The 14,072-nt window shown below is 34.4% G+C and overlaps 1 protein-coding gene across 13 annotated transcripts in view; it reads left to right on the top strand.

Annotated features, from left to right (window-relative positions):
- DNAH5 (dynein axonemal heavy chain 5) overlaps positions 1 to 14,072 on the top strand; it is a 113,583-nt gene that overhangs the window by 47,566 nt on the left and 51,945 nt on the right. For 7 of the 13 annotated variants that reach the window (XR_014942820.1, XR_014942823.1, XR_014942822.1 and 4 more), the window contains exons 30-43: positions 493 to 646; positions 1,302 to 1,465; positions 2,121 to 2,277; positions 3,114 to 3,326; positions 4,003 to 4,227; positions 4,879 to 5,051; positions 6,055 to 6,233; positions 7,179 to 7,366; positions 9,111 to 9,140; positions 9,250 to 9,444; positions 9,769 to 9,903; positions 10,436 to 10,543; positions 12,961 to 13,114; positions 13,694 to 13,840. Coding sequence is in view for 8 of the 13 variants with exons in the window: in XM_085537852.1 (XP_085393978.1) it covers positions 493 to 646; positions 1,302 to 1,465; positions 2,121 to 2,277; positions 3,114 to 3,326; positions 4,003 to 4,227; positions 4,879 to 5,051; positions 6,055 to 6,233; positions 7,179 to 7,366; positions 9,111 to 9,140; positions 9,250 to 9,444; positions 9,769 to 9,903; positions 10,436 to 10,543; positions 12,961 to 13,114; positions 13,694 to 13,840 (2,222 nt within the window). In the remaining 5 variants the exon portion in view is untranslated. Of the gene's footprint in view, positions 1 to 492; positions 647 to 1,301; positions 1,466 to 2,120; positions 2,278 to 3,113; positions 3,327 to 4,002; positions 4,228 to 4,878; positions 5,052 to 6,054; positions 6,234 to 7,178; positions 7,367 to 9,110; positions 9,141 to 9,249; positions 9,445 to 9,768; positions 9,904 to 10,435; positions 10,544 to 12,960; positions 13,115 to 13,693; positions 13,841 to 14,072 lie in introns of those variants that run through there. The other 6 variants (XR_014942821.1, XR_014942824.1, XM_032442468.2 and 3 more) reach the window with 3 other exon arrangements.

A 14,072-nucleotide genomic window follows, 5' to 3' on the forward strand; every position in this document is an offset into this window, starting at 1 on the left:
TATTACTAGGCCACCACCTCTTTTTCAAAGACTTTACTGAAGGTACTGAAAATCCCTTACTAAAATGAGCTACAAATTATCTTGTGTGGAATATCAAAGCCCCTTGATAAAATAAGGAACACAGATCCTGATAATCAGAAAGATGTTCAAAAGCAAATGTTTGTGTAATAAGGACCCATTGTGAGTTTTGAAGCTTTGAAAGTGTTACATAGTCCCTTTGTGAAATCACTTTAGCTTAGAGTGAAATTTAAGTTTTGCTCTGGATCAGTTCCTATTGATTCTTAGCTGAGCTAAACACCATGTGGACAAAGCAGCAAACTGGAGCTGATTAGGTTTATGGCTTCTATTTGTGCGTGTAGATTTGTGTACTTTAACATGGCAACAATAAAAATGACAAGAATATTCCTCCTCCTTATGTTTGAGGGCTGTGCTGACTTTCAAAAGTCTTGTTTCCTTCTTAAATTAAACAAAAGTTGGTTTTATTTATTTTAGATACAACACGCCCTTCAAGACACAGATTCAAAAATGGGTGCACTATCTTTCCAACACGACAGATATCATTGAGAACTGGATAACTGTGCAGAACTTGTGGATTTATTTAGAAGCTGTTTTTGTTGGTGGTGACATAGCAAAGCAGCTTCCAAAGGTTTTCAGATCTGCCTTTTTTCAGTTTGAGTTTCTGTATTTTAAGAATAAAACATAACTATGATGTCATAATGGATGCAGTAACTTAAGCTTCATTGTCTTAATGGTTAGCAAAATTAGACTTAAGACATTAGGTAACCAATTCCAGTAGCAGTATTGTATTAGAAAGAATAATTAAAATGTCCTCAGGTTGATTGTTTTGTTTCTAGACTGTTAAATTATTAACCAATATTTGTGTAAGTGTTGTGCCTAGTATTAGTATTCTTAGGTTAATGTAGTAATATTTGTCACTAGCCCAGTACTAATTGCGGTTTTGCTAGGAATCTTAAACTTTTCTATATTGCTTTTTGAATTGGAATTAATATAGTTTTTAGAAAAAGTCTTCAAATTTGGAGCATGCATTCTCAAGGAGAAGACATTTTATGTGTTATTGTCTAAGAATGTTTGGAAGAAAAAAATAAGTTCTATTATGCAAGAATCAGATATATGTTTTTATAAGCTGAAAAATCTTTGGGGCTGGACTCTGGTGATTACTTGTGAGAAGATAACTGGAGATAATTCTCCCAGAAAGTTCATTTCTCCCCCTCCCCCATCTTTTTTTTTTTTTTTTTTTTTTTAACCTTCCTCCTTTGCTTCCCCTCCCTATATTTAAACAGGAAGCAAAGCGTTTCTCTAACATTGATAAATCCTGGGTAAGGATCATGACTCGAGCTCATGAAACACCTAATGTTGTTCAGTGCTGCGTTGGAGATGAAATCATGGGACAGTTACTACCACATTTACTAGAACAGCTTGAAATCTGTCAGAAATCACTCACGGGGTAAGATTTCTACAATACCAGACACAGGGAAAAGGTTGTAAATTGTGTAACTAGCTAAAAATCAGGTACTGTCCCATGGACTTTGTAAAGTTTCTGTTTTTATTTCACTGTGAATTCAATTGAACTGAGTAAGCATGATAGCAGGCTGATGCAAGCCTTCCAAAGATATTGCTAGTACCGCACTGCTAAGTATTTGATTAGTGACTAAGCTGTCACTGTCTTTCTCTAATGACATCCAAGCTGTTTCTGTCTAGTTTCAATCCAGCAGGCAGTCTAGGTTTGCATAGTCTTCCAGATCCTTCACAGGACTGAAAAGAATTCAGAGTAAGACACCTAGGCAGCAAGTAAGTGACCTAAATTAAAAACACTAGCTTAATAATAATTCATTTTCATTTTAGTAGTGTTTACATTATAGGAGACAACAAAGGTTTCAATGAAATTATTTCTGGTACTAAAAGTGTAGTCTTAAAGCAGGTGCTTAAAATGGGGGTATGATGGATAAGAATTGTTTTTGCTACCATGAATAATAATAATAATAATAAAAACAGTAATGCACAGTGAAAAATACCACATTTAAAAAGGAAAGGATGTATAAAATAATCTAATTCATTTTCTGTCTACTCCTTCTCCTCTGAACAAATGTTTTTAAATGTAGGTACTTGGAGAAGAAGCGCCTCCTATTTCCACGATTCTTCTTTGTGTCAGATCCTGCTCTATTAGAAATTCTTGGCCAGGCATCAGATTCTCACACTATACAAGCACATCTGCTGAATGTCTTTGATAACATTAAAACTGTCAAGTTCCATGAAAGGGTATGTACTCCCCAAACCTCAAAGTTGCATTCTTTCAGATTGTTAAACATTGTAAGATACTGTTAAGTAGTAAGCTGCTTGGTTATGTAGAGCTTCCAACAGTTTTACCAAGCTCATCATTTATTTTTTATGCTGCATAGGGTTTCCTCATGCAAGACTTGATTACATATCCTCATTTTTTTAAGAAGAATACTCTACATAGTATAGCAAAACAAACTAAATTTTTGCACCAGTGATTAGGTTTCAGTAAAAATGCTTCTAGGTACTGAATTGTCTTCTGTGGCTTAATATAGTCTAGAATCAGAAGCTCACTTGAGAGGATCTTTTATGAGCATATTTGTATGCTTAGATTGCCTGGAAAAATGTTGTTGGAAGAACAATTTTCTTACACTTTATGAAAAGAATAGATTGCAACACAGATTTTCTTTTACCTCTGTATGTATTTATTTCCTTAGAAATTTGCACAAAATTCTTTTGGTTGTCCATGTTCCTTTACTTCCATGTTTCCATTATTTTTTAAGTCTGCAACTTTTGTTAGGAAATGCACTAGTAATGAGAAAAGGTTTCCTTCATTTCTTACTGAAAAATGAATGCCTTCACTGAAATTGAAGAGAAGTTTGAGCATTAGCAATATACTTGTTCCAGATGGCAACGTTTTGTTTAAAATCTTTATTCATACTTAACGAACAGTTTTATTGCTTTCACATTTTGCTTAATAGATAAGTATCATTTTGTACATACCTAATAAATTTAATGATAGTGTGAAAACCAGATGTAATAAAGGTAATAATCTTTTTTTTTTTCATCACAAATAGTTTTTTTCTTGCTTTTATTAGATATATGATCGTATATTGTCAATTAGTTCACGAGAGGGTGAAACTATTGAGCTGAGAAGACCTGTAATGGCTGAAGGTAACGTGGAAGTTTGGCTTAATTCTCTGTTGAAGGAGTCCCAGCTGTCACTGCATCATGTTATTCGCCAGGCAGCTATGCATATCCAGGAAACTAGTTTCCAACTGATTGAATTTCTTTCTACCTACCCAGCCCAGGTAAAATCGTTGTTAAATCAATGAAAAATTGCTCATATATAGATGTGTGCATTGGTGGGACCTTCTTATCTTTGAAATTAAGATTGAAGCCAGATGCAAAACCAACATTTAAATTAATCAGCACAGTCTTTTGAATTCCAATTTAAATATCTGAAAACAAAAGATTAAAATTTACACTGAAGCTCTTGATTTAAAAAAATAAAAATGCTGAGTACAATAAATTAGTGCAATAGAGCTAATGCAAATTCTTTTCACACTTACTACCTGACTACTAAGTTTGTATGTTTTTTTAATATATTCAGGAAAAGCTTCTTGACTTGTGATCAGGAATGTGACTGGAGAAGGAACTAAAAGTTAAACAATTAATAAGGAAATATTTTAAATGGAAACTTTGATTATTCTGATAACCTATTGGTTGTTAATTATATTATGATGTAAATTATATTGAACATTTGCTTGATAGGCTGTGTCTCTGAGACTGAACTGTGGGCTTGTGTAAGCATTTATAAATCGAGTTAGGACACTTAAATGCATGGATTCTGTGACTTCTGGAAGGAAGCATAGAAAAATAATTTTATACAAATAGAACAATTTCTTTAGATTATCTGTGTCCATGAATATACATTTATGAGGAAAGTGATTAGATGATGAACTGCACCATTTCATATTTCCTAAGGTTGGGTTGTTGGGAATCCAAATGATTTGGACAAGAGACTCAGAGGAAGCTTTGACTAATGCCAGGTATGATAAAAAAATTATGCGAAAGACAAACCAGTTTTTCCTGGATCTTCTAAATACATTGATAGATATGACAACAAAAGACCTTAATCCAGTTGAACGAATTAAATATGAGACATTAATCACTATTCATGTGCATCAGAGGGACATCTTTGATGGACTGGTAAGTATTGAAAATATACTGAGTTATGAGTTGGTAGCCACGTAAAACAGTGTGAAATGTCAAGTAGCCAACATAGCTGTGACAAATGAATGGCCTGCCTCTTAAGCCAAACAATTTCTGTAAGGACTGTAATGATGTTGTGACTTGGAGTATTACAGAAATGTTGGTATTTATCCAAACCATGTTGTGGTCTGCCCCAGCAATAGGAGAATTTTATGATACTTTGTGTTGTCCAATCTAAGTTAGATGCTGCTGTTGCGTGGTCAGTTGGAAAATCCTTTTTCTCATGTACTATGTTGAAAGTAATCATCCTTTATGTGGGCTACATTATGATTCTGAGGTTGGAAGCTTGAAGTTGGATGAAGCTGCTGTCATCTCTATTTTAGTTTCAGTGGAATATCTATTACTTAGGGATTTATTTATTCACTTCACACCTTCTCATGCTGCCACAGGATACTAAAAATAGGAAAATGAAAGCTTGTACTCCTTAACCATTCAAAATCTAGGCTAGCGTGCCTTTTCTCTGTAGGAATCTCTCAACTTGACTGAAATTGTGTTGTCTGAGGAAGGGGTTACTGATTATTCAACCCTCTTTTTCTTTTTTCTTTTTTTTTTTTCTTTCTTTTTTTTTTTTTTTTTTTTTTTTTTAAGGTTTGCATGCATATTAAGAGTCCTACAGACTTCGAGTGGCTGAAACAGTGTAGATTTTATTTTAATGAAGACTCTGATAAAATGATGATTAATATCACTGATGTGGGTTTCACATACCAGAATGAATTCTTGGGCTGTACTGACAGGCTTGTCATCACACCTCTTACAGACAGGTGACAAAGACTGTTTTTATTCCTTTATTCTTTGACTCTAAACCTGGGCTTTTATGTGGGCAACTCAGTCATACTTTTTGGATGCAAAATAGATATCTGCAGAGTTTATCCATCACAGTTGTATTGAAGCTGATAAATTTACATTAATATTTTTGTTTCTGTGTTGTATAGTATGGAATAACTAACAGGTTTATTTCTGCCACAAGTGTTTCCCATGCATATGATGCATAAGACGATGATCCTCGTGTACACAATACTAATAAACCTGAGGACTGGGTACACCCAACAGATACAGCATGCAGATAGAGGACAAAAATACGTGTTTACAAGCAAGCTAATGGTAACAGCTAAGGAAGAATGAACAGAAAATCAATTTTATTCAGCTGCAGTAGATTGTAGGTTTTTTATCTAAAAGGATATGGCAGTAATTGCAGGAATATTAACAGAAAGATCCACTCACCTAACTAATAACACAAATAGTGATTTATAAATAAACAGTAGCAAACTAAGAGACTGGAAAAAGTATTTTTAAAATGATGTAGCAAATTCTGGAGCTTCTATTTATATATAATGGATAGAATGTGTTTTATTGCATCACATATGTTTTGTTTATGAAAATGGGATGCATTGTATGATCACATTTTAAGGATGGATAGCAAAGCAAAAGTAGCTGTTTTTCATTACTGTACTCCACAGAATAACATAGTTATGAGCTGCTTCAGCTAGAGTAACCTAAGAACTAAGCTATCCAAATGGTTATGGATATTCTCTGTATTTTTATTCTTCCATTCTTTGTATTTCACTTAACGTTTGAGGAGACTAACCATAATATTGCTCACATCAGGGTTTTTCTTCTTACTGATTTAAATAATATTCACATGTATTTCCTCATCTCCCTCAACAAGGCCTTCCTCATATAACACATTTGAGTAAGAATGTCTGGCACTGCACAGAAAACCATATATTTCAGTCCTTTAGGTTATAATTGCTTGTTGCCTTTTAGATGTTACATCACTCTGGCTCAAGCTTTAGGCATGAATATGGGTGGAGCACCTGTGGGGCCTGCAGGAACTGGAAAAACTGAAACCATCAAAGATATGGGACGGTGCCTTGGTAAATATGTAGTTGTCTTCAACTGTTCAGATCAGATGGATTTCCGAGGACTTGGGCGAATCTTCAAAGGTAAGATGTGGACTATATGAGTTACAAATGCTCAGAGAATAGATTTATTAATCAAGATCAACATGTAATCAGCAATTGATTTTCTGCCTTTTAACAACTGCAAGTATTGAATACCTTGTTAATGTAAAACACAATTGCAACACTCAAGAAATAGAAATGACTGAAAAGATTAGACAGTTTGTGAAAGGATAAATAAGTATCTTTAAAATAATCAAGGAGAACTGCCAGTACAAAAAGAAAAAGCTGTGTACTAGTAGAAGGCGTTGGTTTCAGATTTCAATGTTTTTCTCCTTACAAATGATTACCAGCTGAAAGAAATGAATCAATAGCAGTATATATGCTTAGAACATCTCTCGGCAGAGCTTACAGATGGTAGATAGAAACAAGAATATTTTTAGGCACCTGAAGCAGATATCCATCAGTGATTGCAGATGGCATATCACATGGAGGTCCTTGACTGTTTTCTTGTTGCGGCCTTGATGATGATGATTCCCCCCTCCTGAAAATACCTGAGGAAGAATGGAACACTGGTACAGAAAGACCCCCAGCTATTTTATTTTTTTTTAATAATGAAATCGACTTTGTTGTTTATTTTAATCTGAAAAATAGGTTATTGATATCCTATCATATTTTCAAAGATCTATTGCAGGGATTTTCTTTGGGTAGAAAGGAACAGGAAAACACTGAAGATATTGATAGAAGAAGCAGAGATCTAATCATGTTGTGTCCTAGAAAGGCTCATAGATTTTTGAACATTTGTACATTCTTGCTTTAAAAAAAGTTACACTTCCCCTTTTCCTTTTCCCAAAGTCTCAACATCATGAATTTTGGTGGGTAAATTACACACACACACACACACACACACACACACAAAAAAAAAAAAAAAAAAAAAGAAAAATATTACCAACATTCTGGCAAAATACTTAGTTGCTCTTTCCTTCAAAGGTCTTGCTCAGTCTGGCTCCTGGGGTTGCTTTGATGAATTCAATCGTATTGATTTACCAGTACTATCAGTAGCTGCACAACAAATTGCAATTGTGTTGACGTGCAAGAAAGAACATAAGAAAAGCTTTGTTTTTACTGATGGAGATAATGTGGAAATGAACCCTGAATTTGGCATCTTTCTTACTATGGTATGTATTCAATAGGTTTGTAATATACCAGTTATAACTGTTTGATAGTTTTCTAACAATGGTGGTTTACTTTGTCTTATTTCACTGACTTTGAACATCTGCAACTAAGAAATAAACTGATTTGCCACAGCAGCCATTCTTATAAAGGCAAATTATCAGTGTGTCTGTAATGCTACATTTGTGTTCCCAAAATATGGATTTTATTACAAGTGTAGGAAAATAACCATAGAGTTCTAGATGGAAATAACCAGTCAAAACAGGACTTGTAAAACATGTGAAATCTAGATTTGATGTATTCAGATATAACTTCTTTCATACCTTGTGGATGTGCAGGGATATGATGGCCAATCTGCCTGACAATTCATTTTTTACATGCAATTTAAAGCTCAAAAGTTACTTTTGTCTAATCCAAGTGTGTCCAACCCATAGCACACTGGCTACATGTGCCCCTGGACAATCAGTAATGAGGCTCCACAAGACTGTAAACTTTTGACTTTATTATGTGATTTTTATGTGATATTTTTCATTAACTGATTGCAAATTGCTCAGGTGTAGGCTGTGTAGGCAAGAACAGAATGCTGTGGATGGAGGTTACAGTGCAGTGCTGAATCCACCTATCACATCTGCCACACAAACTCAGTCAAACTGAAATGCGTATGTACTGCATGTCAAGTATACTTGTGCCCTTTGGCAAGTAAAACACAGTGGCTACCAGAAATAATATTTCCAAAACACCTACATCTGCAAAGACACTTTCACTGTGGAAGAAACATCTAGAGTTACTCATGCATCTTCAAAAGCTCAGAGGAAGTATAAAATAATTTGCAATATGTTTTAAAATAGTTTTGCAATATGTATTGGATTTTTTTTTTCTACAAATTAGCATCAAATCTGTGAATTTCATAAAGTCCAAGGGGTTGAATCATTGCCTATTTCAGGAGTTTCTTAAAACTATGGAAGCTGGTCAAGGAGGCATCCTTTACTTTTCTAAAGTAAGGTGGCTCTGTAAAGGTAAAATGCTGAAAAGATTTTGTGATTTGCAAAATGAAATCAAATCATTTATGAAATCAAAAGAAAAATGTGTTCCAGAACATGAAAATAAAAATCTGTCCTGTATACAGCAGAAAATGTGCAGCTGTGCTTTCTGTTTCGGTAAACAAATCTGAGAGTACGTTTGAAGATTGCAAATAGAAAAAAAAAAACAACAAAAAACCCCACACCACCACCAACAAAAACCCATCTATTTTTTGGTATATTTGCAACTCCAGTTTCAGTAAACGTAAATACATTACCTTCAAATTTCAAATGAAATGTATAAAGTTGCAATCAGACATTCAACTCAAAGAAAAATCTGATCATGTCTCTTTACCAGACTTCCATAAGACATCTCTTACCAGAGAAAAATGCCCCTCACTTCACAATCGTGCCTTATTCATGTCATCACTTTTTGGCAGCACATCCATTTGTGAACAACTGTTTTCAAAGTTGAAGCACAGAATGATAAACATCAGTTCTAAAATCTCTGATGAGCATCTTGAGAACCCACTGATATTTGCAACCACTTCCATCACCACTTCCAGACACTGATGCATTAGTTTTGCAAAAACAAGGTCAAATATTCCACTAGTTTTTTTTTTTTTTTTGCCTTCTTTAAAAAAAAAAAAAAGTTTTGTAAAATATAAAATTTGAAAAGCATTTTGTTACTTCTTTATGTTAACTTTTATATGTTTTATATGCGGACCAGGACAATTACTCTTCTTTCACTGTGGCCCAGGTAAGCCAACATATTGGATACCCATTGTCTAATCAGATAATACATTCCTTTGTTGTTTCTTCAACTTGTGCAAGGTGCAGTTAACTTCAAAACTTGTTATTTTCTCCAGAATCCAGGATATGCTGGGCGGCAAGAACTTCCTGAAAACTTGAAGATCAACTTCCGTTCAGTGGCCATGATGGTTCCTGATCGTCAAATTATAATTCGTGTCAAGTTGGCTAGTTGTGGTTTTATTGCTAACATTGTACTGGCAAGGAAATTCTTTACACTGTACAAGCTCTGTGAAGAACAGCTATCAAAGCAGGTGATTTTCACTTGAGGAAAAAATTATCATTAGAAAAAATTATAAATAGTGACACAAATTATTAGGATTAGTTTGTGTATTTACCTATTAATATGCCTTTATCTCAACCAGAAAATTTTCTCACCTTTACCATTCCAAATCTTTTTGACATCTCCCTAAAGGGGTGAATGTGTGGTGCTTAGAATGCATTGTGAGTAACCCAGAATAGATGTTAGGAGACATCTGTGCTGCATGTATCACTTCTCATACTTTAAATGATAAACAAAATTTTTTTCATCTCTGTAAACTAGGGGAAATTCTTCCCAAACTCTGCATATCTTCTAGGTGCATTATGATTTTGGCTTGAGGAATATATTGTCAGTGCTACGCACATTAGGAGCGACAAAAAGAGCAAATCCTACAGATACTGAATCTACCATAGTTATGCGTGTGCTGAGAGACATGAACCTGTCTAAACTGGTAAGCTCTGAGGATCTGGTAAATTAACTAGCTTGCACTTGAGTCATTTATTTTTGGGAAACCCAGTTTAAATCTGTTCAGGTGTTCATTGGAATATTGTCCATGGTCTTTCACTCTGATGCTATCTTGGAAATATTGCATTCCCCATATAACTTTATTCAGATTTTTTGTAATAATTTCCACTGCTACCTGCATAAATAAATTACCAAACAGGAGCCTCTATGAAATTTTTGGCCTAATGTTTTCTGCTTCTTGTATTTAATCATTCTTTTAAAATAATGTTATTTGTACCAATGGGTGCTATTTCACCTGACAAATTGTTAATGAAATCTCCTTTTAATAGCGTTTGATTATTGGAAGCATCATGACCTCATTCTCTTGTGTTCTGCTAGTATGTCTACCACTTAGAGGGTTATCATAGATGGTTCCTTAGATTTTAAAGTATTTCTTAAGCCCACAAGGGCTAAGGGTTGTCTTCTAAGATGGAAAAGAAAATAGGTTTAAATATTTTTTTTCTTTTGACTTTTACTAGATTGATGAAGATGAACCTTTATTCCTGAGTTTAATTGAAGATCTATTTCCAGATATCCATCTTGATAAAGAAAGCTATCCTGAACTGGAAGCTGCCATTGACAAACAGGTAATAGTTCTCTTAATTTGTACTTCTATGGTGTTACTAGCATGATGACTCATCTTAGAACATTTCTGATGTTGAATCTATCCAGCTAGTAATAGTAAGCTTTTCTGTAAATTTTTACAATTGGCATGTGTGAAAAGGCAAAGAAGTTTGGCAGAAAATAAAATTTGCCTTCCAGCTCATCCTCAGGTATCAGAGCGGCAGCTTAGATTACATTCTGAGCAGTGCCTAATTCAGTGCTGTAAATCTGATCACATTCAGTATATGAGCTATTGCTGTTAAGGATTCACAGATAATGTACTGCCCAATTTGTCTAAATGGGCTCTCACAACCACACTTAAGGCATTTAGCCACACCCAGCTCTCTTGGCTAGATCAGTGAATAGCCGAGCTTGTTAAATCACCAGATCATAGATTGTTTTGGATTGGCAATGACAAATACACTGCCTGCAAAACATGTGAGAGATTATCCAAGAACATGAATAATACAGCTGACTGCAATTGTACTAAATTACTGAATAACTCTATTGAGACCTCTAGGTTTCCCAGGGTAGCACTTGATGTTGCTGAGCACCCAGTAGAGATCCCTATGAGGGGGAGGAGAGGCTCAGCCGGTCAGCTGGTCCCAAAAATGAACTGTGTCCTCCTGACTTATCAGTGATGGTATCATCTCCCCAAATCCTTCTCCCTTAGGCCATTTTTATACTGTTTTCTTACTTTGAGGTAGAGCTTGAGTGACACTGGTCAAACATACCTTTGTTTGCAATACTGACTAAGAACCTGTTTTTGACAGAAGGGTGGAAAACTGCTGGCTTGGGACTGGCTGAGGGAATTAAGATAATTGATCAGTTCCATTAGTATCATCAAGTCCTGCTTCACCCTGCTTCTGAACTCCAGGTTATTTTTTCCTTAGAGTTGGCATACCAGGCTCTCCTGGTGGTTGTTAACACCTAAGGTCTCAGGTTATGCTGCTTAGGGGACTATCATGGAATGGATTTTTCCCAGTGCATTCCACCATGCGAGTTGCCTTCTCTGACTCAAGAGGTGAATATTTCAATAAGCTACCTCTAGTAAATATTCCTTGGCATATAATTATTAGTCTTATTCTAACAGATGTCACTGAATTATGGTTATGACAGCTTGTGTTATCTGTGTGAATCATTTGTGGTGATCAGTTTGAAAAACATTTCTGTGTACATTTGCCTTATGCGAACCTGGATTTAATGGTTGTATGAAGTCTGACAGAACATGAGCTTAAGGAAAGATTTTCTTAAAATGGCATTTCTTCTATTTTGGTTTTCATTAGCTCTTTTGGAACACTAATAGGATTAGCTTAAGAACATCAGTGGAATAGAAAAGGTTAATGAAGTATGAATACTTACATGTTCAGCTTTATTAAATCTTCCTCCAGAATTTGAAGAATTCCTCAGATAATTATGTAACAGTTAAGAAGAGAAATAAAAACTCAAAAAAACCAAACCTAAAAAAACCCCAACTGAATAAAATGTTACTCCTTTTTCTTTCTTTCTTTCTTTCTTTCTTTCTTTCTTTCTTTCTTTCTTTCTTTCTTTCTTTCTTTCTTTCTTTCTTTCTTTCTTTCTTTCTTTCTTTCTTTCTTTCTTTCTTTCTTTCTTTCTTTCTTTCTTTCTTTCTTTTTAATTTCTGATAACATTTTCTGAAATTGGAACATATTTGGAACTTATTTTAACTGCAGAAATTATTTTAAATATAATTGTTATTTTGGTAATTTCAGTTGTCTAATATGATCTTGAGTTTTAAGATTTTTTTTTACTTGGCCAAAGAAATATGCAGTGATCTGAATCCTGAAGAAATTGTTCCAATTTTCTCTTACTCATTTCCAGATAAGTCACTTTCAGAAGTAATAGAAATACCATTCAAATGAGATCTTCTAACTAGTAAAAAATGGGAAAACCGCATCTTTTCTCAGCAGGATCATGTGAAGAAGTTTCTCAAAGGTCTCTCCATACACTAATAAATATCTAACACTTTCTTTTTTTATTTTTATTTTTTTGTAGAACTGTGGGTATTGTAGACAACTAAGGAAGTTTATAATCAGAAATGTCAACAGTAATTAAAAAAAAAACAACAAAAACCCTTTCTGAGAGCTAAGTGAAAGACATTTAATAGCTATGAAAGACATTGCTAGCAAGAGTGTTTCTAAAGTTCCTGTCTTTTCTTAAAATAATAGAGTAACCCTAAAAAGAGCTAGAAAAAGAAATTACTTTATCAGAGCTTACTGTGCTGAGTACAAATTTGAACACTAATATCTTTTCTTTTTCCAAATAGCTGTTATATATGCAAACACTTTACAGAGTCTTATATTGATGCAATATTTATAAAATATCAAGATATCCTGTGGACTAAAATAGCGGGGTTTTGTATTTCTGATGCTGTCCATAGGTGGAGGATGCTGGACTTGTTTGTCATCCTCCTTGGAAACTGAAAGTTATCCAGCTTTTTGAAACTCAGAGAGTAAGACATGGATTGATGACTTTAGGGCCTAGTGGTTCAGGAAAAACTACTTGTATCCACACTTTGATGAAAGCCATGACAGGTATGTAAGCATTTTTACTGTAAAATGTTATAATGTTTTGGTTTGTTTCTTTATAGAAAGCTTCAATTATATTACTGTGAGGATAAATTAATGGAAAAAATAATTTCAATGTATTGTGATACTAAATAATATTCTGGTGATACCTTTTAAAAGCACCTCACTGACATTCAAAGTCATGTAACATACAGATCCTGTTTTGCATACATCAGAATTTTTTATTCTAGAAACACTGAAAAAGAGCAGTACTGTGTGTGGGTAAGGCAGCTGGAACAAGTGGGTTGAAGTGTCTCACAGATTCAGCTGAAATAATGCTGAAGGCTTGTCATCATCATAAGTACTTAGCCCTTTTCCTTTCTGAACAGAATTAACAAGACAGCATCTTCATCTGCAGTATAAAGTAGCTGCTACTTCTATCATTTTATTTTTTTTCCAGTAGCAAATTTTTCCAAATAAGTACACAGTTTCTCATAATGCTGAATACTTATTAAGCTATCTATTTAGACGTAAAGCTTTTGAATTTTTAAGTTCTCTGCCTATTGAATATAAATACCAAAACTAACCGATGATCTGCCTGCCTAGATTGTGGACAGCCACATCGTGAAATGAGAATGAATCCTAAAGCTATAACAGCACCGCAGATGTTTGGTCGTCTTGATGTGGCAACAAATGATTGGACAGATGGAATATTTTCCACTCTCTGGAGAAAAACTTTAAGAGCCAAGAAAGGTATGACAAAAAGTGTGATTGTATTTAAAAACTCTCCATTCTAAATGCTTTATGTTCAAACTGTAAAAAGCAAATACTGTTTTGCAGAATTTGCTGATCCCTTTCTTTGAAACGATAGGCTCTTGCACAAAAGACAAGTGGAAGATCAAAGTCTTCTCCCCCAGCAATGGAATGTGACAAAATTTTGGCACTGTCGGCATTTTGACATGGTCTCAAGCATCCATAACAGAAG

This window comes from Coturnix japonica, chromosome 2 (genome assembly GCF_054131305.1).
Source record: "Coturnix japonica strain WE chromosome 2, WE-NBRP24, whole genome shotgun sequence".
Classification (NCBI taxonomy): domain Eukaryota; kingdom Metazoa; phylum Chordata; class Aves; order Galliformes; family Phasianidae; genus Coturnix; species Coturnix japonica.